The sequence below is a fragment of the Aulostomus chinensis genome, chromosome 4, assembly GCF_037954235.1.
Source record: "Aulostomus chinensis isolate RoL2024-O1b breed Wild chromosome 4, RoL_Achi_v1.0, whole genome shotgun sequence".
In the NCBI taxonomy this organism is placed as follows: domain Eukaryota; kingdom Metazoa; phylum Chordata; class Actinopteri; order Syngnathiformes; family Aulostomidae; genus Aulostomus; species Aulostomus chinensis.
The window spans coordinates 6225463-6246347 of record NC_141323.1 but is presented as its reverse complement, the minus strand read 5'-3'; the positions used below and the strand labels follow the sequence as shown (position 1 = coordinate 6246347).

The 20885-nt window shown below is 46.3% G+C and overlaps 1 protein-coding gene across 5 annotated transcripts in view; it reads left to right on the top strand.

Moving 5' to 3' along the window:
- The first annotated feature begins 11263 nt into the window (after positions 1-11263).
- arhgef39 (Rho guanine nucleotide exchange factor (GEF) 39) overlaps positions 11264-20885 on the top strand; it is a 42841-nt gene continuing 33219 nt past the window's right edge. For 2 of the 5 annotated variants that reach the window (XM_086202392.1, XM_086202391.1), the window contains exons 1-4: positions 11264-11446; positions 13043-13214; positions 13991-14085; positions 19433-19553. In XM_086202392.1, the coding sequence (XP_086058518.1) occupies positions 11364-11446; positions 13043-13214; positions 13991-14085; positions 19433-19553 (471 nt within the window). In that variant the 5' untranslated portion in view covers positions 11264-11363. The other 3 variants (XM_086202394.1, XM_086202396.1, XM_086202393.1) reach the window with 3 other exon arrangements.

Below are 20885 nucleotides of genomic sequence, written 5' to 3'. Positions count from 1 at the left end.
AAACAGCATCGCTGTGGACAGGAGCGGTTGGTCCGTATCCGCAATATCCACCATGAACCCACCGTCATTTGCACCTGAACCAGAAAAACAAGAGCTGCTGAGAGGTCAAGTGTGCTGCGTGATTCCAGGTAGCGTTGGGCGTACCTGGAGTTAGAGGTGGCTGCAGCTAATCACAGCCAGGCTCCGGATTCCACTTGCTTAGCAGCAAACGCAGCCCAGAGCTATGGAGGGAGTCAGAATGAGATTTTCGTCCAAAGTAGAATTATCAAATGCAGCTTCTTCTTTCAACCAGCAAGTACAGCGGGTTCTGTCATTCCCTCAGCGACTGGTATCCCTGTTGACGCCTCCATGTTGGCGTGTTCCCTACGGGTAAACACTTCCAAAGGAAACTCGCATCGGAGGCATATTCTGTTTCTAGGAAGGCTGCTTGAAAAGGTGCAACACTGAATGGAAGGTAGGTGGGGTGATGGGGGGATAATAAAAAAAGTTCATACTATTCACTTCTTCAAACACACACACACACACACACACACACACACACACTAACACACACACACTAACACACACACGCAGCTACAAACACCTGATCGAGCTCCCATCTTCCCCTCTAAACAAAGACAACAAAGCAATCCCCACTGGAGAGCGGCCACTTCTGACTGCCTGCATGCAGACACACACTCTCCTGCTTCCCCTCACTCACTAACTCAAGCACACACACACACACACACACACACACACACACACGCACGCACGCACACACACACACACACACACACACACACACACACACACACACACACACACACACACACACAACTTCCATACCCCATGATGTAATGAACCTGCAAGGCTTTCAGTTTTTCCTCCCCATATTCTATGATTTTTTTTTCTTTTTATTCAGCAACACTTTTGATTCACTTTCAGAGAGGAAGTTTTCCGAGTGTGCCCCACCCTTTCCTTGTAACATGTCTCGCCCCCCCACCCCCACCCCAACCTCCTCCCCACTTGTATTTAAACACAAAGTTTGAGCACACGCCGCACCCTCTCTCTGATGAAGCCTATTCCCTGGGCTCACTCTTTCCAAGTAATTGCCCTGTTTTTCAGCAAGTACAGATTCCTGCGCCACACCAGTGCGGTGCCTTAATTTGCGGGTAAATAGGTTTTCTGCTGAGTTTAAAGGCAATGTGGCCGATGGGGGATTCGGCTTCAGGGAGATACTCTGAGGCTCAGAGAAATCATTAGGAGATGGGGGAGCATTTCATGATGCAAATAAGCAGTCAGCACTGACCTGACAAGCTTCCCTGACAAAAATTCACACTTTGGATTCTTTTTCGCTTGATGTGGTGAGCTTTTCAGGGACTCTATGAAGTGTGTTGAAAGGTTAAATTTAGAGGATGAGAATACTTGGATCAAAATCCAAATGATTTTTTTTCAAAACAAGAAAGTCGTTACAATGAGAAGTGTTCACACTAGCTGGCTTACACATGAACTCTGATACTGCAGTAACACCAGGAATAAGACGACCTGAGTGGGAGGGACTGACCCGGTCAGAAGGACTCTTCTGTCAGGCTGAGAGGGCTGGAGAACCGCAGACCTCTGATAATCTGGTTTTCAATCAAGATTAAACATGTAAGTGCTCCATCTGATCTTTTTCTCTCTGGCTGGAATAAATGCCTTCTTCCTGCTCTCGTCTGCTCCCCACAGGTGGCGTGGTGGAGCTCCTGGGACGGACACAAAAACTGGACTGTAACTGACGCAACATTTTTCCTGGAGTTGTTGTTGGTGATAAGAAGATACAAACGACATGTTCATACAGGTTTGAAAGACTTAATGAAGCGGGAATTTGCCAGAGCATCAAATCCAGAAAACCCTGGTGATGTTCCTTCACTCTGGCACGTCGCTCAACATTTGTTAGCTTCAACAGCAAAACCAACTTTGTTTCAGGTGCACGAAGAGAACGAGGAGGCATAGAAGGTAGAGCAGCTGGTGTGTTGTGGTGTAATTACCGGGCAACGCTGTCACAACCAGCACAGAAGAAACACTGCTCACCAGCGGCGGCGGGTCCTTGAGTCCCGGTGGCCTTTTACTTTTCAAATGGTCTTATTTTTATACAGCGCTTTTCTCCCTCAGGTTTGCTCGAAGGGCTTTACAGTGTCATCTCATTCATCTGCGCACGCACGCACACACACACACACACACACACACACACTCACACACTCTGCTGGTGCAAGCTGCCACACAAGGTGCCAAACTACTAACCAGGAGCACTTAGGGGGTCGGTGTCTTGCTTGAGAACACTTCAACACAGCCGCCGGGGCAAGCGAGTATTGAACCGGCGACCCTTCGTTTTCTGACCATTTTTGATCAGAATTTCATTTTGGTTCCTGTTTGGAATAACGGACCTCCATAGAAAGTTGTGCTGGAGGGTCGTCAGTGAGAGATGACCAGATCACCAGGCGACCAACAGACATGCAGATACAGCCGTAAAAAAGACTTTCAGTTTGTCTCAAAGGACATTTGTGAAGCGTCCAAGGAGTCAGAGAGGCTGTTGTCAGGAGGGACCATCCCCACCCACCATTCACAGCTTCGGCTGCTGTGGAGGAGACACGGCAGCGCTGGAGGCCAAGTGGGAAGCCGTATGTGTACACATTTCCCCGGCAGAGGCCCCGGCAGCGGCGCCACACGATTGTTGAGGAGGCAACGCTGCTTTGCCTGATTCAGTTTTCATGTCCGCTTCCTTCAGCCGACTGGTTGATGCAACGAACACCTGGAAATAAATGCACTCTGTCTCCAGATCAGGGCTAGAAATGATGCAGCGTTGGTCTCTAGTTATGACCTTAGACAAACTTGTTAAGAAGTAAGTTTTCATCAACAATAAAACACTTTCTTTGTAGTTTTCTCTATTTTACTGATGTGACACATTTCCAGTGAGCTTCTGTTTCCTCGAGGACACGTCTATGTTTGTGTTTCATGAAAGATGGAAGCGGTTGAGCCACCAAAGAAACGTGAACCGCTTCTTCACGTAATTCAAATCCCTCAAAAGTACAAGCAGGATTATGAACACGGCGGGTCGCTTCTTCAGGTGGGTCATAAAAAGTCGATGCTTTTAAAGGAACTCCTGACTTTTTGGGAAATACGTTTATTGTCCATCATGATAGTTATCAATTAATATCGGCTCAAGTGAGGCTAACGTCACAGATTGCAGGCATCAAAGTCCCTCCTATCACCGTGAAGCAGACTCGGCCGATTCGGAGGCTTTTGGGGGGATTTGACAAACTCAGAATTGTCTGGTGGAGCCTGCAGTCACACATCCCTAAAAACTACTCCCACACCTCATCTGATGTACACATCTTTCCCTCACGTCAACTCAGAGTTCCAGTACATTTCGACAGAACAACGGTATTGAGGAATGAAGACGAAAAGCATTTCAGGATGTTCTTAGTTTCATAAACAATGTTGGAGTGATGAAAAACTTTGATGATTAGCAGGAACAGAAGCAGGCGGCAGCGGTTCGGAGCCGTTTCCGGACTGAAGTAACGACATCTACAGCACAAAGCTGTTTGTCTTGAAACTGGACCTGCGTGTCCGCATGTCTCAATCTCGTTCATCTCCAGGACGCCAGTGGAACACGTGCCGCTCGCATGTGACAGTAAATGCAATAGTTGAGCTTTGAATGGTGACGAATAGCAAAATCTTGTAATATAGAAGAATATATTTGAGCTTTATTTAATAGTTGTAGGGTGCACATATTTGTGTTATTTTCATTGTTGTACGCTGTTATTTTATATTCAACATTCTTATATTCATAAAGTATCCAAGGTAACGATGCAGTTATGAAACCCATCACCGGGGGAACAAGTCAGACCGGGCTTGTATCCTCCAGGTGAGTGTCACCGTTAAATGGAAACCTGTGAATATTAATTTATGAATGATTTGAGAGAGAATTAATTCCTAACCATAACAATGTTGACATTCAGAGTGATTATCCAGGGGAATTCATTAATCTGTATCAATAGTGCCTTGTGTCATTTGTCCTCCAGTTTTTGATCTTGTTAACGACGGTCCGTTGGTCCGTTGTCCGTTGGTCCTGTGGTTTGTTTCGGTCGTTAAACTTTCGTGACAGAAGTCATTTATTAGTGTTGCAAGTTTTTTTCGATTGTGATTTTATTTATACTAAGTTTGACTGAGACCAGGCTTGGATCCTCCAGATCCCCAAGTGCTGGTAAATAAATCAGTGACTCGACATCGGAGCTGTCTGGGTGTCTTCGTCGGAGTCAACATTTCTGACCGCCAGCCGTTGGTCCTACAACATCACAACGCAGAGACGATCTAACGGGGTATCATATATCGTCTCCCGTTACACCAAGAGGGAATTTCTTCAAGTATGACTCAAATGGAAATCAAAGAGGAGCTGGTGGTCAAAGGTCAAAGGTCACTGTGACACATCCTTGTCTGCAATGGACGATTTCAAGGAAGCTAAACTCAGAGAATGAAAAATCATCTTTGGAATTATCGACATCTTATCAATAATAAGAGTGAAACTGAACAAAATTCAATGAAAATCCATCATTACTTTGAACTGAATATTCAATTTACTGAAAATCAATTTACTGAGTACTTGGAACAACCCTGCCAGCACCCCTCCGCCAGGAACAAGCCTCATCAAATCTCCACCTCCAGTGAGGAGAAGGTGGTGGTAGGAAGCCTGGTAAATCTCCAGGGCCTCTGATACCTCTGATTATTGTAAAAGCTTTTTCTTTTCTTTTCTCTTTTCTTTTTTGAAGCATCAAATGTGAAATAACGGTCCATTGTTAGATTCATCTGATGACACCTGAAGCACGGAATCTACAATAGGTACATCAGGAGCAGTACTAATGATGTGTTTGGAGGAAATAAGCAATAACAGCACTCTCAGGCTTCCTTTGTGAAGAATGAAATAAAAAAAAGGATTGGCTTTGAAAATAAAAAAATACCTCTGGAGAATAAACCAATTATACTGAGATAAAAGAGCACTAAAAATAAGGTGGCGATGAAGAGGGTTGCTGCTCTTGCATGTTCATCCTCAGAATTGATAGTCTGGCTGCAGTGGGTTCTTCAAGGTCCGTGTGAAATGTCTGAACGTTCCCGATCCAAAGTTCTACAGCAGCGTTCTGTTTGCTACTTGAGCTCTGATCTACTTTAAAACTGAGGTTAAGATCTTCTGGTAGCTTAACATGGATGCTAAGTGTGACGGGCAAAACCCAGCGAACAGAGGAGATGATGTCACACTTCCTGTTTAGGTTCTGCTGACCATACGTGGACACATGCAGCCGTCTGCTTGCGCTGGTTCTAATCTTTCACCTGTCACATCCAAAGATGCCACCGGGTGTGTGAGAGTTCGATCAACACAGGTTTTTATAGGTCATGGAAATCCTGGAAAAGTCTTGATATTTGTCAATGGCCATTTCAAGGCCTGGAAAAGTTTTGAAATGTCAATCACTGTTTAAGACATGTCTCACTCAAGATTCATGACGTGCTTTTGTTACGATTTTAGAGTTACTGGTTCTCTCCAGGAACTCCAGCGTCCTCTCACATGGCCTGAACAGAGACTGAGCTGTTGATGGATGGATGGGTGGATAGATGGATGGATGGATGGGTGGATGGATGGGTGGATGGATAGATGGATGGGTGGATGGATGGATAGATGGATGGGTGGATGGATGGATGGATGGGTGGATGGATGGATGGATGGATGGATGGATGGGTGGATGATAGATGGATGGACGGATGGATGGATGGATGGATGGATGGATGATAGATGGATAGATGGATGGGTGGATGGATAGATGGATGGGTGGATGGATAGATGGATGGGTGGATGGATGGGTGGATGGATAGATAGATAGATGGATGGGTGGATGGATGGATGGATGGATGGATGGATGGGTGGATGGATGGGTGGATGGATAGATGGATGGGTGGATGGATGGGTGGATGGATAGATAGATAGATGGATGGGTGGATGGATGGGTGGATGGATAGATGGATGGGTGGATGGATGGGTGGATGGATAGATAGATAGATGGATGGGTGGATGGATGGATGGATGGATGGATGGATGGGTGGATGATAGATGGATGGATGGATGGATAGGTGGATGGATAGATGGATGGGTGGATGGGTGGATGGATAGATGGATAGATGGATGGGTAGATGGATGGGTGGATGGATGGATGGATGGATGGATGGGTGGATGGATAGATGGATGGGTGGATGGGTGGATGGATGGATGGGTGGATGGATGGATGGATGGATGGATGGATGGGTGGATGGATGGATGGATGGATGGATGGGTGGATGGATAGATGGATGGGTGGATGGGTGGATGGATGGATGGGTGGATGGATGGATGGATGGATGGATGGATGGGTGGATGGATGGATGGATGGATGGATGGGTGGATGATAGATGGATAGACAGATGGGTGGATGATGGACAGATGGATAGACGGATGGGTGGATGGATGGATAGATGGATAGACGGATGGATGGATAGATGATAGATAGATGGATGGATGATAGATGGATGGGTGGATAGATAGATGGATAGACAGATGGGTGGATGATGGACAGATGGATAGACGGATGGGTGGATGGATGGATAGATGGATAGACGGATGGATGGATAGATGATAGATAGATGGATGGATGATAGATGGATGGGTGGATAGATAGATGGATGGATGATAGATGGATGGGTGGATAGACGGATGGGTGGATGGATGGACAGATGGATAGACGGATGGGTGGATGGATGGATTCCCTGTCTCTCTCCCTCCGTGTAAACCGGCTCCGGTAGCTTTGATAAACCTGTTCCATTCACAGCAGCGTTTTTATTTCTCCTCTGTTGCCGTCGGCTGCATCGGCGCCTCCTCCACCGGCACTGGTGGGTGCGGCGAGGGCCTCTGTCGTGTGCTGATAATAAAGAGAGCCTTTGATAGCGTGCCACCGAACCCGCAGCCTCTCCAGCCTGCAGACCTTGGTCCGTCTGGCAATTCAATCCAAGCCCCTTTTGCAGTTTGACGCTTGAGCGACAGTTTTTGAGTGAGTTGGTGTCCCTGACCATCAATTAGGAGCAGACCTCATTGACACACATAAAAAAGCCTGCCATCCAGTGCTTTCAGTAATTGCGGGCATGACAGTTTATCATTATCCATGAAAACCGCTGGGTTTTGCAAACACACGGACGTTTGATGGTCCTCCACCACTCGAGTGTCACTCAGTTTTGTGCAGCTGTTTGTTTCCATGTGATTATTTTTTCTCTCTCAAGGCCAAATGGTCATTTCACTTTAATGAGCTCACCATTCTACAAAACACAAAGCCGCAGCGGAGTGTGGAGTGCCCGGTTCTAAAGGCTGACTGAGAGTTTCAACCAAGGCTACTAAAGGTAGACAATTGCCAATTTCACTAATTGCTTCTGAACAATTTGAGAAAAAAGAAGCACTTTTCTCATCAGCGTGCTAATGCTTGATTTACACCACTCCAACCCCAGATTCTAGGATCATTACATCTCCGCCGCGGCAAAAGTTTCCGTTAGATAAGATTTGAATGTCCTCATTTACGTAGTTCTGCCTCCTCAAGAGTTCTCAAACAAATGCAGACACAAACTCCAAGTGCGGTACAATTTTTAAAGTCTAACTGATACAATTATGCTCTTCTGAGCTGCCCAGAAGCCCGACTCAAGTGTCAACACTTGATGCCATGATTACCATTTGACAAAAACATTAATTATAACTCAAAAGTTAAGTGAAGTGCCGGAGCTGAAGCACTAAAACATAAATGAAGTATTTGCCCCCCTTCAGCAAAGGTAGATAATGGGATTCCACATCAATAAACACTTAAGAGATTTTCTCACATCAAGTGCCAGCGTTCGATGGGGAAAGTGCTATTTGACAGTAATATTTCCCGTGTATTCACTTAAGAGATTTCTGTCTAACAGCGCTTCTATTTATTTGGATGTGACTTTTATTTGTTTGGGTTTTTTTTCCTCTTTTTGAGCCAACTCATTTGATACCTTTTGGTCTTGCAACCTTGTTTCATATAACATCTTCTAAGGTAGCCTTGCCTCCCATGTGTTGAATAATTCATGACCTGCAATTCAATACTATTGGATTGGGGAGAGGGGGACTCAAAAGTTGAATTACAAAACATCACATTCTTTCATCTCATGAAGTTTTTTTCTTTTCTTTTTTTTTTTTTTTTTGCAAAGTGCAGAGGTCAATTATGAGTCCTCTGGCGATAGCTGGTATGAATAATACACCGAAGGGCTCCAGAACCTTGGGAGAGTTCCACCACTTGTGTAGATTATTGACACTTTTACTTTTCTCCCCGTATCCTCGGGTAAAAAAACGGACCCTTTGTCTGTGGTCTCCTGCACCGTTCATGTCTCAATTGCCTGAAGGCAAAATAGGCCTAATTTGCACCGGTCTGTTTTGGGGCCAATTATTATAATACCAAATGTACTGGAAACACAATAAAATTGAAAACAATAAAGAGAGGGCCCACCGATATAATGCATTTTAATAATCCTCTCATTAAAGATGCATTTTATCTGTTCAGCAATTTGCAGAGTTCCACCTCACTCTTCTCCGACGCCGCACACATCACCTGATATCCTGCTCTGGGTGTGCGGGAGCTGCTTTGAGTCCATCGTTCTGCCTCCGTTGAAGTCTCCTCGCAGATAAATCACATGTGGAAAACAGCTTGTGGGAAGGAATTTTCTTCTGCTACTGACAGGTGATTAAATAGCACGTGAAAACAGAAATGTGAAATTGAAAAACATTAAACCGGAGTAAACCTCGGCTCCCGCCCTCCCGCAGCCGTCACTCTTGAAGGTGAATGGCAGGTCAGATTTAATGTTTGCATGTGGAACTGTAGTCGCATTTATGAACGGGTTCGAGAGCAAATAAGGCGGCGTGCCGCCTCCGTCCACGCCACAGACCTCAGACCTTTAATGACCTTCATCTGCAATGTTTGTATGTGAACCTACGTGGAGGAGATGCTCCTGGTGGCGGCTTGGGGAAGTGCACATGAAGAGCACAGAGGTTCTTGTCATATTTCCTGAGAAATTAATGAGAATGTCCTGTGTCAAACTGCACATCATTTTTATGAAAATGTCGCGACCCGCTGTTTGATCGACACGTTGGTCACTGGAGTGAGATCAGCAGCGACGGCTTCATCGGGTCGACTGGATCACCGTTGGGATCTTTTGAAAATGATCTCATGATCCCACGTCAGAGAACCTCCCTGACTGACCTCCATCTTTGGCGGCTCCCTCGTCTCAGACCCCAGAACCCTCAGGATCAGGGGAGTTTTCCCTCTTGTGTTCCCATAGTGTCCCCTCCCTCGTGTGTGTGTGTGTGTGTGTGTGTGTGTGTGTGTGTGTGTGTGTGTGTGTGTAACGACCCTGACTGATTCCACACATCAGAAAACTGACCTCCATCATTCCACCTACTGTCCTGCAGGATAACAGCCTGGGTCCTGCCCTCGCTCCTCGCCAGACGTGTACTTCACGGGGTATTCGTCTCTTACTAGAGTGACTGGTTCTCACTTATTTGACAAAACTAACCAGCCGTTTGATGTCCAGTTCACACATCAGCAGTCAGGTTTGAGGTGATGGTTTGTTGAGTTAACGGAGCCGAAGACAGAGGGAGATTTCTGCCGCGGGTGTCGGAACACGTCCCCAAATTAGTTTCCATCCTGAATCCTGGTTTCTAATTTCTGTCACTTGGAGGGTCGTGCAGAAAAATGTGAGTCTGTTTGCTTGGACAGTTAAAATCTTGACAACGACAACTCTGCATTTTGGAAGAGCTTAAATTGTGGTGATGAGCACAGGTGAGAGTGTAACAGCGTCTCCAGGTCCGTGTTACGTCCCAAAGCTGAATCCCTGCATCTGGGCTTTGACTGGGAGCTGAAGGACGGGTCCCTGGAGGACGGGTCCCTGAAGGACGGGTCCATGACAGACGGGTCCCTGAAGGACGAATCCATGAAGGACGGGTCCCTGAAGGACGGGTCCCTGGAGGACAGGTCAATGAAGGACGGGTCCCTGAAGGACGGGTCGAGGACGGGTCCCTGGAGGACGGGTCCTGGACCGGAGCAGATGTCATGCATTACTTGTACTCCACATTCTATGTCTAATAAATCTGAAGGTTATTTGGCGAATGTTTGATGAAATGCTGGATCCAGAAATATTGAACGTACAAGTTTTAAAATCTGAAGTAAACATTTCACGGGTCCTTTTACAATGTTGAAATTTAATTGTAGATATCTAGAAATAATTTTGAGATATCTGTAAATCTTTTTTTACTGATCAAAATGTTTTTTCCTACATATGGAAATATATTGATGACGTGCCAAAATTGTCCAAGTTCAACATTTCCCACCATCAAAGCCTCTCTTTCAGTGTCCGGTGAGTGCAGACCTCCCCTCGCCAGCCCTGCTGATCCAGCGTTGGAGGGTCCCTCTACAAACCCTGAGTGTGGAGCGATGAACACTCCTCCCCCGACCTGCGCGAGGGAAGCTGGTTATTGAGTTCCATATTGAAGAGCAGAGGCGCGAGAGCAGCCGTGCTGCGGTGCTGTCTGCGGCAGGCGCGGCTCCTATCAGCACTAGATGTCAGTGTTCTCGCTGCTCCGTGGACCTGCAGGCAACCCGAGCGGCAGCCTGGGAGACGCTCCAGAAAAATGCATCCTATTTTTTCACTTGAAAGTCCTCAGTCCTGGTGGATTTCACACTGTAGCCTCCTGCGTCACGGCCTGATTACTGAGGGCATCACTTTTATCTCATAATGAGCTGCAAACTGCTGAGCAGTGTTTTCTTCTGGAGGAGCCACTCCCACATCATCAGGGCTCCGCCACTTGTTGGCAGTTCAGTTGTGTCTTTAAGTAAAAAACCAAGTACTCTCAGACATTTACTGCAAAGCTGTTGAGGGTCTGGGAGGGAGATGGAGACGCTCAGGGACTCTCGTTAGTTTCTCTTTCATTCTACTTTAACTGCAGCTGGATTATCAAGAAATACAAGACACAAACATGCACTCAAAAACACAAAGACAGGCAGACACAAGAACAGGGGAGAACAAAACAGGAAAATCCCGAAAACAAAGCTGGAGACTAAAAAATAACAGCATAACAGTCACCTAGCGACAGCAGCACAACATTGTGTGTTTGACACCCGCGTGAGCCGGTCAGTCTCTCCAAAGAACTGACTCAGACATGGCCGTGACGTCACCCGTTCAAACATCAAGGCGAACGCCCGGACGCACCGGGCCGCTCGGAGTGACGACGTCCCGCCAGCTGCGCCCACGTGAGGGCGGAGCCGCCAATCAGCATGCGCGTCAACGTGACACGCGGAAGTAGGAAGCTCCGACCGAAAAGAGCGCCTCGCTCAAACAGAGGAGTCGTTAGCTGGAGGTGAGTGTCTCTAACACTCTGTTACACTGACGGACATTTACGTCATGGAGGGGGTAAAACTGCTCAACTTTAACACTGCGTTCATGTCGGCCTCGTTGTAGTACTTTCATTTGGTGGTTGAAGTTCAGGGAGGAGTACTGCCACTTTCAGAGTACGAACCGAACCATACAAATACTGTGTTATTGTGGACTCGTGTGAGACAGTGAATTTAGTTTATGAAGACGTGAAACACCTTCCACTGGGGACGTAACTGTCAAACCGCCGGTGCTGCTGGATGTGGAGAAAGTGCCCAACTGCAGTTCTTGTGGCAGAGTTCCTCTCCTGTGTTCCGGCAGAGTTCCTCTCCTGTGTTCCGCCAGAGTTCCTCTCCTGTGTTCCGCCAGAGTCCCTCTCCTGTGTACGCCCAGGTGGTTCCTGTGACGTGGAGGGAGAGAACCAGCCGCAGCTCAACTCCTGACCACACAAACGAGCCCTTCACCGTCGCAGCAGGTCACTTTGGGGTTTGATCACATCTGGATTAATTGTGTGTCCCTGCTCACGACGGGCAGAATGTTGGCAAGTTGTGTGCTTGTAATGAAGTTAATGACCATAAACGTGTGACTTGAGCTATCAACTAGCAGGGTCGATGCTGCGATCAGACTGCTAAAATCAGTCGGCGTGGTGCTGATAGGAGGTTAGCGTTTCATCTCCACAGCGAGCGTCAGGCTCACCTTGTGAGGGTCTCAGTGGGAGAGCTGTACCCTGGCTGGTATTGATCCCGCCCTCTTGTTTACAGTGCAGGGCTCCTCTGGGACGGTCCAGGGGTTAATTGCTGCTGAAGCTGGGCTCTCTGCAGCTCACGGAGATGACATTAATGAGGGGCTGCAGGGAGGAGGACGCTAGCCTGGACGGGGTCGGATGAAGTGACCACTGGCTACTGGGCAGTGGGCGCGCCCCTTTTGGCAACACCGGATGTGTAGCCAGTTTGACGTGATTTCACTGTATGGTCAGAACAATCCTCTGAAACGTGTCTCCAGCCCAGATCGTGCAGTTACCCCTCCGTGACAAGTCCTAGCGACAGCAGGTCCACCTATCGACGCTCATGACTGGATACATTTGTTTTTACATGAGATTAAAAAGAAAATCGCTGACAGAAATGATGAATTTGAAAAATAGAGCCCATTAATTTATTTCCCAAACACTTGTAATAGCCTATAAATAAAAGACTGATTGTTTTCTTTCCTCAACAGTGATGATAGCAAAGAGGGAGAGAAAGGGAGAGCGACCGCGACTGAAAGGACCATTAAGTCCACTCACTGATGAAGTGCCAGTTTAAACCTGCACTTCTGATCCATTTGCTTTCCCTTTAGGGTGTTTTTATAGACTGAAATCTGCTGAATTCAAGTCAGAATGAATTCAGATAAATATCGGATTTGTAATCAGAGACATGTTCACAGTACTGCCCACCGTCCCAGTAACCCAGACCGGGTTCCAGTCAGGAGGAGCGACGCCACTTCTGACTTGGAAAGATGTCCAACTCTGGTCGTACATAACTGGCCCCTCAGTGCCGAGCTGTCTCTTAACCCGTCTCTGTCCTCCTGCGCGCATCTTTCACAGGGTTGTCCTCGCCACCGCGACCATGAGTTTTTCTCCCTGTCCATCCGATCCACTCGTGCGGGACAGTATCAAGGAGCAGAGGGAGCGCTGGGAGAGGAAACGCTGCCGAACAGCCAAAGAGTTGGTGAAGACAGAACAGCGCTACTGCCAACAGCTGGAGCTGGTCACCACTGTACGTACGCTGGCTGCCGGCTGACAGGGGCGCCTCTCGCCGTCCATCATGTTAGGAGCCAGACAAGCTTATTGATAAGCTTCTCCTTAGTTGTATTGATGCAGTCTTGTATTATATGAAGGGTTACAACATTCATAATTATGTTCTCCATGAAGAAAATGAAGTGAGTGCACTTTTTTTTTTTTTCATAATTCCAGGGTGCAATAAATAAAAAAGTGTCTTTGACGTTCAGTAATAACAATGTTCAGTGAATAAAGACGCTGCATCTGCTGCAGGGGCGACATATTCACGTGCATCAGTGTTTCTCCTCTGCTGTACGTCGCATATTCACTGCAGTCCTACTTCCTGTGTAGAGAACAGACTTTACCACCCACCAGTGTCGCCTAATTTCTACACAATTACTCACACTCCGCCCGCTCACTCCAATTAGCAGTCATTTTAGGCCAAGTGCACATTCAATTCGCTAATTCCATTTTCGCTTCAAATGACTTGAGACCGACCCAGCTGTCGCTTTGTGACAACAGCAACCCTCTGCACTTGCTCCTCGCATGAGCCACGCGGATCTGCAGCATCGCATCACGCCACCAGGCGCTCTGTTTGAAGGCGGCGGTTCGGTGTCAATAATACAATCACCCTCATTGTTTAGCATAATCCAGATGTCAATATTAAAGCAGCTTCTTTTCATAAAACGAAGCCCTTCGATGTTCATTGGTGACGGCACTAGAGACGGGCTGGTTCTGATGCTGAGCTTGTGTCTCCCTCTCTATTTCTCACAGTACTTTGTGGAGATCTTGAAGGCCAAAGGAACCCTGAGGCAGGACATTAGCGAAAGCATCTTCAGTTCAATTAAAGCCATTCATTCAGTAAACCAGTAAGTATCCTCTGAATAATTTAGGAGCAGCTATGCTTTGAAGAGGGTGGTGGGACGCTGTGTAAAGGGAAGAGGATTAGCAGTTTGTCCCTTGCGTAAGAATGCACTCATGATAAACTTTTATTTTATTAAAGCGTAGCTCTTATCTTTACCATTAGCGGGAGTCAGGGATATTGTGTTGCAGCGTCTGTGTTCTCCTCCCCCCCGCGGATACATTAGTGTATATCAAGTATAATTACTCCAGGTGATATCACAGGAGAACCTTATCATTACCGCCGAACTCTGATTAATTCTCATTGCTTACCTGAGCTGCTGGTGATCTCAGGGGTCACTGTGGCCAACCGGCAGGCCGAGCGCAGGCGAGCTGGATTCATCTCGTGTTTAGATGTCAGATTGATCCAGCCGTCCAGTTCCTGCAATATTTAAACTCTCCAAGTTCACATGAAAGACTTGAAAAGTTGGGTTGGGCGGCTGCGGGTCTGAAGGTAGAGACGCACACGCTGAGCGACTGCTTTCAGCTTTGGAATCAGGAATCAATAAAGTAGGAAAACAAGCTGGGACTGCTGTTTTTTAAAAAAAAAAATACCAAAACCAATATATTTGGAATTTTTTAAGGTAGGAGCCAAACTTTGATGATTCTACAGTATGTAAAGAAGAAATACTAGTACTTCTAATAAAAAACTCAGGTCCCGATCTTAGGGCTGAATGGTAGCAAGTACTTAATAGCATCAAACCCATGTTTCTTGGTCTGGTTTGTCTTCAGTCTGCCCCCTAAATTAAAATATGGTCCCTCTGACCTCCAGCTGATGTACACACAAACCAACTGTGCAGTTTTAATCACTGGAGAGCATTTGGCGAGGTGCGGTAGAGAACGAGTAGTGAACTGGGAGGTCACAGTGTTTGCTTCTGCAGAGACAGATTTCGATTTTTTATTGCAGTATGAGCCGATTTCTGGCCCAATATTTGAGACTGAGAAAAGGAACGTTCATCTAAACGAGTGCTTTTTTTCCTCCTGGTGATGGGATAGGGTTCGACACTTACGAGCAACGCTTTTTAATGTAGTTGAATACGAGATGAGAACAGTTGGTTTCAAACTCTATTCACTTAATAATTATACTTTAAAGAGCGAGGACGTCTATGGTAAATGTGCTCTGCTGTTGAGAGTGAGTGGAAAGCTTGAATTCAACATCGGACTGTAATGATACTGTCTGAGTGACACTCGGAGGTGTTCGGCGATGTAATGGACGAGACATCCACAGTTTAGCCTCCGACTGCGCTGCGTGTCAGGAGGCAGTGTGTGTGGGGTACCTTTGATGGGGAATACCATTTCCAGGCTAAATAATGAGCCGTGTGGGTTCCCTCAGGCCCTCATCCTCTGCAGAGTGACATGTTTTCTTGTTGAGAGTGCTACAATGAAGACTGAAGTATGAATTACACAGTCTGATGTATTGGATAAATGGTTCCACAGTTCTCATACATCTTCATTATGAGCCCCTTATTGAATCAATGGTTGAAACCTAATGGCAAGCACTCCATTAAAAAAAAAAGGTCCAGGGAGAGACAGTGTTAGCGCGGGACTGATTCATCACTGCTCGGAGAGTGATTATATATTTCCCCATATTCTATTTTCTCCCATTCACTTTGGTACACAGTGAGTATCTAAGTGGCAGCGCCAAGCATAAGTGATGGTGATAGTCATGTTAATCAGCTCTCCTAGATGGATATCTGATGACTTTTTTAGCCATCTTTCATACGTGAACCCTGCAATTATTTGGGACTGACTAGCTTGTCACTTGCGACGCTTTCTTGAATCGTTTTCATTGAAATCAGGCTCTAGGCTCTCCCCTTGAAGCTGAATTAGTTCTTGAACTGCTTGTGTTTAAACAACATTTAACATTTGAAAATTTGGTTTCTTTTGTAACATGAAAGTAAGAGTTTGCACAGAAATAAGCTGTGTTGGTACAAACAGAAGATGCAAGGGATCGATGAGGTGGTGATACCGTGCAACTAGCAGTGGAAGAACAGCATCAGAAGTGAAAGATGAGGAGCAGCGTCATTGTGGCGCGGTTAAAGACACGGATGTTTTAGAGGTTGGCTGGTTTCTGGCAGATTTGACTGTTTATTCTCTCCTTGAGTCAGAAACTCACAAGTGACTCAGGACCACTTTCACATACTCACTGATGCAGTTCATGACTTTGCGCTTGTATGTTCGCTGCTGTGCAGGTGTGCATGCGCCTGCTGGGGGTCTGGAGGTTAATGCATGCAGAGAGGAGAGAAGAGCGCCTGTCTGCTTGTATGACGCTAAAAGGGATGGACACGGAGTGTAGCTCCCAAAAAGTTGACATGTTCCTTGAATGGATTGGCAGCGGTTTCCCCAGTATTCCATCCAGCTGGTTGAGTCACTATAGGGCTGATACCTGATATCAATATCAGAGCTCTGCATCCCCGGTGAAAGGCCTGAATCAAGTGCAAAACATCGGGGTGAAATTCAATATTCTGATCCTGTGTTTGGTTTAATATTAAACAGGTTTGATTCAATCTGAGAACTATTCAGATTAAATCACAATCCTGGTCTTTTAAAATTAAAGTGGTGTCAACAGGGCTTCCAAAACCCTCAGTTTTAGGTGGACTGGAAGGCCAGAGTGGTGTGGATGTGACGCGTGAACATAGACAAGAAAACAAAGAGTGTATTAGTGTGAGGTTTCATCCGTCCGATGCTGCTGCTGTTATTTACTGAACTCCAGAAGTGTAGAGGGAATAGTTAATTCTACCTTCATTAAGAATCGCCAAGCAACATTAGAGAGGGAGACATGTGAATATATTGGTATGCCACGCCATTCATTCTGCTGCTGACTGTTTATGGAGAGCAGAGAACAGGCAGCAGAAGCACCCACCCAATTATCCCCAGCTGCTAACATGACAAACAGGAATAAGACTTGAAAGGCCTGTCAGTGGATCCCGTAAGGAGAATAAAACCCACAATGGATTTGAGAGGAAGGGGGGGAGGGGTCACGGTGAGATAGGTTTAGCATGAGCGGTAGCTTAGACTTGGAGTGACGAGTCACTCTGTCAGCGCTGATCAATAAAATGCTGCTTTATTGCTTTGTCTCAGTGATTTTATGGTTATGTTTATTTTATTAATTAGTCATTTATGTTTAGTGGATGCTAACATGCTGCCCTAACAATTAGTATTCCTCAGTTCAAGCCTTCCCCAAATGAAGGCGCCTCAGCCTGAATTGTTTGGTCGAGGTTGTATCCACCCCAGATGCCGCAACTGCTTGGAATTAATGTGGATTAACGTGACACACACGGAATGCTAATGTTATCTCCCTCCTGCTGCTGATGGCCAGACAATTTAATTGCTGTGAAAAAAAGTATAAAAAATGTAATCCATAATTTCATATTTATCATAATAGCCTCTGGCAGTAAGAGAGGGAAAAAAAACGGAAACACAGTTTTTCCCGCCCTTTGCCCTCGTTAGAACTCTCTCGGCTGCTCCTGCATCTCCTGATTATGAACAGAGGCTACCTTGGCGTGCAACTTCATTAAAATCTATTTAAATCAACTTCAACGGCAATGTGCTCCTTCTTACAGCATGTACGAACAGAAGTCTCTGGGAACATCATTAGAGAGTAGAATTGTGCGTGCGTGTGTGTGTGCGTGCGTGCGTGCGCGCGCACGCGTGTGTGTGTGTGTGTGTGTGTGTGTGTGTGGTACTTCCTCTAAGTTTGGATAACAAGCTCCTTCACAAGTGTCAACACCCCCAACCAATTGCGTCCGTGTTACTGTAATGTGCCTGACAGGCTGAACGACTGCTTTTCCTCTGCCTTGATCCACTTGTTTTGTTCCTGAGTTCAGCAGGCATGTTCTCACTACAAAGTGGCCCTGGGTGCCCTGAAGGTAGACGCACCTTCTGGGTCCCAGTAAATATGTCACCCACTGGGAGAGGCCTACAAATGACACTACAGAGCCTCGTCTGCTTAACCCCCCCCCCATTAACCGGGAAGCAATCCTCTAAACTTTGCTCAACCTCCGCACTCTCCCTAAACATGTGTGCCTTTGCTGAAAATGATACTTCAGATGTAATCTGGCCTTATTTGAGCTTCTTCCCACTGATGCAGAGCAGTGGTGCATTCTCAGGCAGTAATGTGCACCAACTCAAAGTCCAATGTGGTTTGACTGCAGGCTAAATGTGCACTGGGGGAGTGCTGGGAAATGAATGTGTCAAAGGTCTGTGATGCACAAAAAATATGCAGCACATTGAAATAGTTACTTCCGCCATGTCCTGTGTGAGGTAAGGATGTTGTGACTCAGTAATGATGTCTGCCTGCTTGTTTGCAAGCCCCACAGTTGAGTGACAGTGACCCGGTGAAGGATGTTGGCTAAGGTGGCATGACACACTCGTGTACGGAGCCCGAGACCTAATTACTGATTGTTGAATACAACATTGAAATGGTGACTTTTTTTCAATGTTTTACCGCTGTGCTGAATTTTCAGCCATGCAGTTCTGAAAACGACCTCTCATGAGGGTTGTGCAGTGAAACCCATGCAGCAATAGACTGCGGGGTTTGTACAGCCCTACTTTTGGTGAGTGTGAGGTGATGACAAAGATCCACAACCAACAGAGAGGAAAATCCTCAGCAGAATCATCTTTGACGAATGTATCATACAATTTTGTACATATTTGCTGGTAGAAATGTCATCAACAATCTAAAGTGGTTTTTTTATGTTAAATTATATCATAAAATTATCAAATGTGGAGATCTTCACATCTCTCTGAGGTACCCAAGACCCCTATCATAAAAATCGGGGAACAGAGGATTTGATTTCATGGGTGACCGAGGAGGTTTGGTGGTCAGGACGCGTTGAGGCCAACTGTCCATCACGCGCTGGACGGAGCAGACTGGCGCCTCCCCTCCCACCCAGAACCAGGAAACAGTCAGGGAGAACTCCTCAAACCCAGGATTTTTCCATCTCCTCCCGTCCAGCAGCTGACCAGACGTACCAGAGAGGAACTCATTCATGCCTCGACCCTCATAAAGAGCCGACCAGTTGTGGTGGCCGTGCTGTTGCTCCTCTTGGTTCCTCAGTTAGTCACTGCATGATGCTCCAGATCTACAAATCCTGCACTGGACTGAGGCGTTGCAGTTTCATTCTCACATGTGATCAAATCACTCTTAATGTACATTGTTAGTCTTTTATGGAATCTGCGTTTGTCTTATATAGTGTGTATTGTACATTGCGCGCTCATTTTCTGTATTGCTGGAGAGTCAGAAACAACAGACGACGTGATATCGTCCGTCAGCTCAGCCCAACAGCATTTGAAAACGCTTCCTGTGTTTTGTAGGTCTTTGCTGGTGCACTTGGAAAATGGCTACTTTGGCAGAGGGTTTGACCGGTTCTGTCCTGAGCTGCACCACTACAACGCCTACGTGGACAACATCTACAATGCCAGTAAAGTGCTGGGGGTAGGTGCACACGCCGCGCCTCACAAGCTGGTCAATATATGTTAGATTTGATTTGATTTGGATCATCCCTGTGGGGACGGTGGCTAATATATCCTGGAATGTCTGGCCTGAAAGCACAATAACAAATGCATATGTGGTTATTGGATTCTGTGTTGCTGACACTATCAATTCCACCACTGTCACTGGTACCAAAGCCGTCCTGCAAGTATTTCATTCTAGTATAGGATGGCAAAGCTACGTTTTCCATCAGCACATGTTAATGATGTGGTTTATTTTGAGGAAGGTGGTCATCTACCCTACCTCTGCAGCGGGTGCGAGGCTTCATCTGCTAACAGGTGTGTGAGTGGGGTCAGGACAGGTGCCGGGTTCATCCTTTGAATTTGCAACAGTCCTCGGAGAAAAGAGGCAATAGGTGTGTTGCATGACTTCAGTCTGCGCACAAATACAGAAAAGAACATCCTCAAAGGTTTCTACAGTTGGCTGAGATGGATAAGTTGGTGTATTGACTAAAGCAAAATACAGCAAAAGCACTGGAAAGAGACTCGATGCATGAAACAGAGCTTCTTCCTCACAGAAGAGATGATGATGTAATGATATTGTCTCGGTTGCCAAGTGCGTTGAAAAGGTGAGTTAATCCGGCGGCAGGACCAGAAAGATGATTTTCTGTGTCTGAATCGACTCTCTACATGTGCCTGTGTGTCGTGTCCCGAAGAGCAAACTGATAGATTAACCTGCTTACAAAGTAAACACTGGCAATTAATAAATAAGTAACCTAAAACTTGAAGGTTTTTTTGATAAGCTATTGTTGTAATGTCCTCGTGATCTTTGTCTCTCATGATGGTAAAAGTCTATTCAAAGATGGAGTCTACAACAAACAAAGGGTGAAATCAAACAGGCTTCCACGCGCAGCACACGTCAATGGACATTTTCTTCATCACATTCCACTGTTTGCTTCTCAACCACTTGGCTACGTCACACCCAGTTACACTGCCTCCTTAAAAATGCAAAAGCTATGTGGGCAGGAATCTCTCGCTGGTACAGTTGACCCAGTCAAGAGGGACGCTGCTCCTGAGAGGAGCTTTTCACTGAATAACGGAAGAAAGAAGCGTCTCAGGCCAGGCAGACCGGCTGGATTCTGGTCGGGCCTGTTGAGGGAGGACGAGTCACACCACCGATCAGTTGCTAGCTGTGCACCAAAGCTGCAAATATAATGTCTTAATTAAGACTAAGGAAGTGTCTGCAGATCATTGACTAATTGCATTGATCGTGGACAGAGCCCACCAAGTGCGCATCGATTCTCCTCCGGATCGACATTCCTTATGAATGACTGAA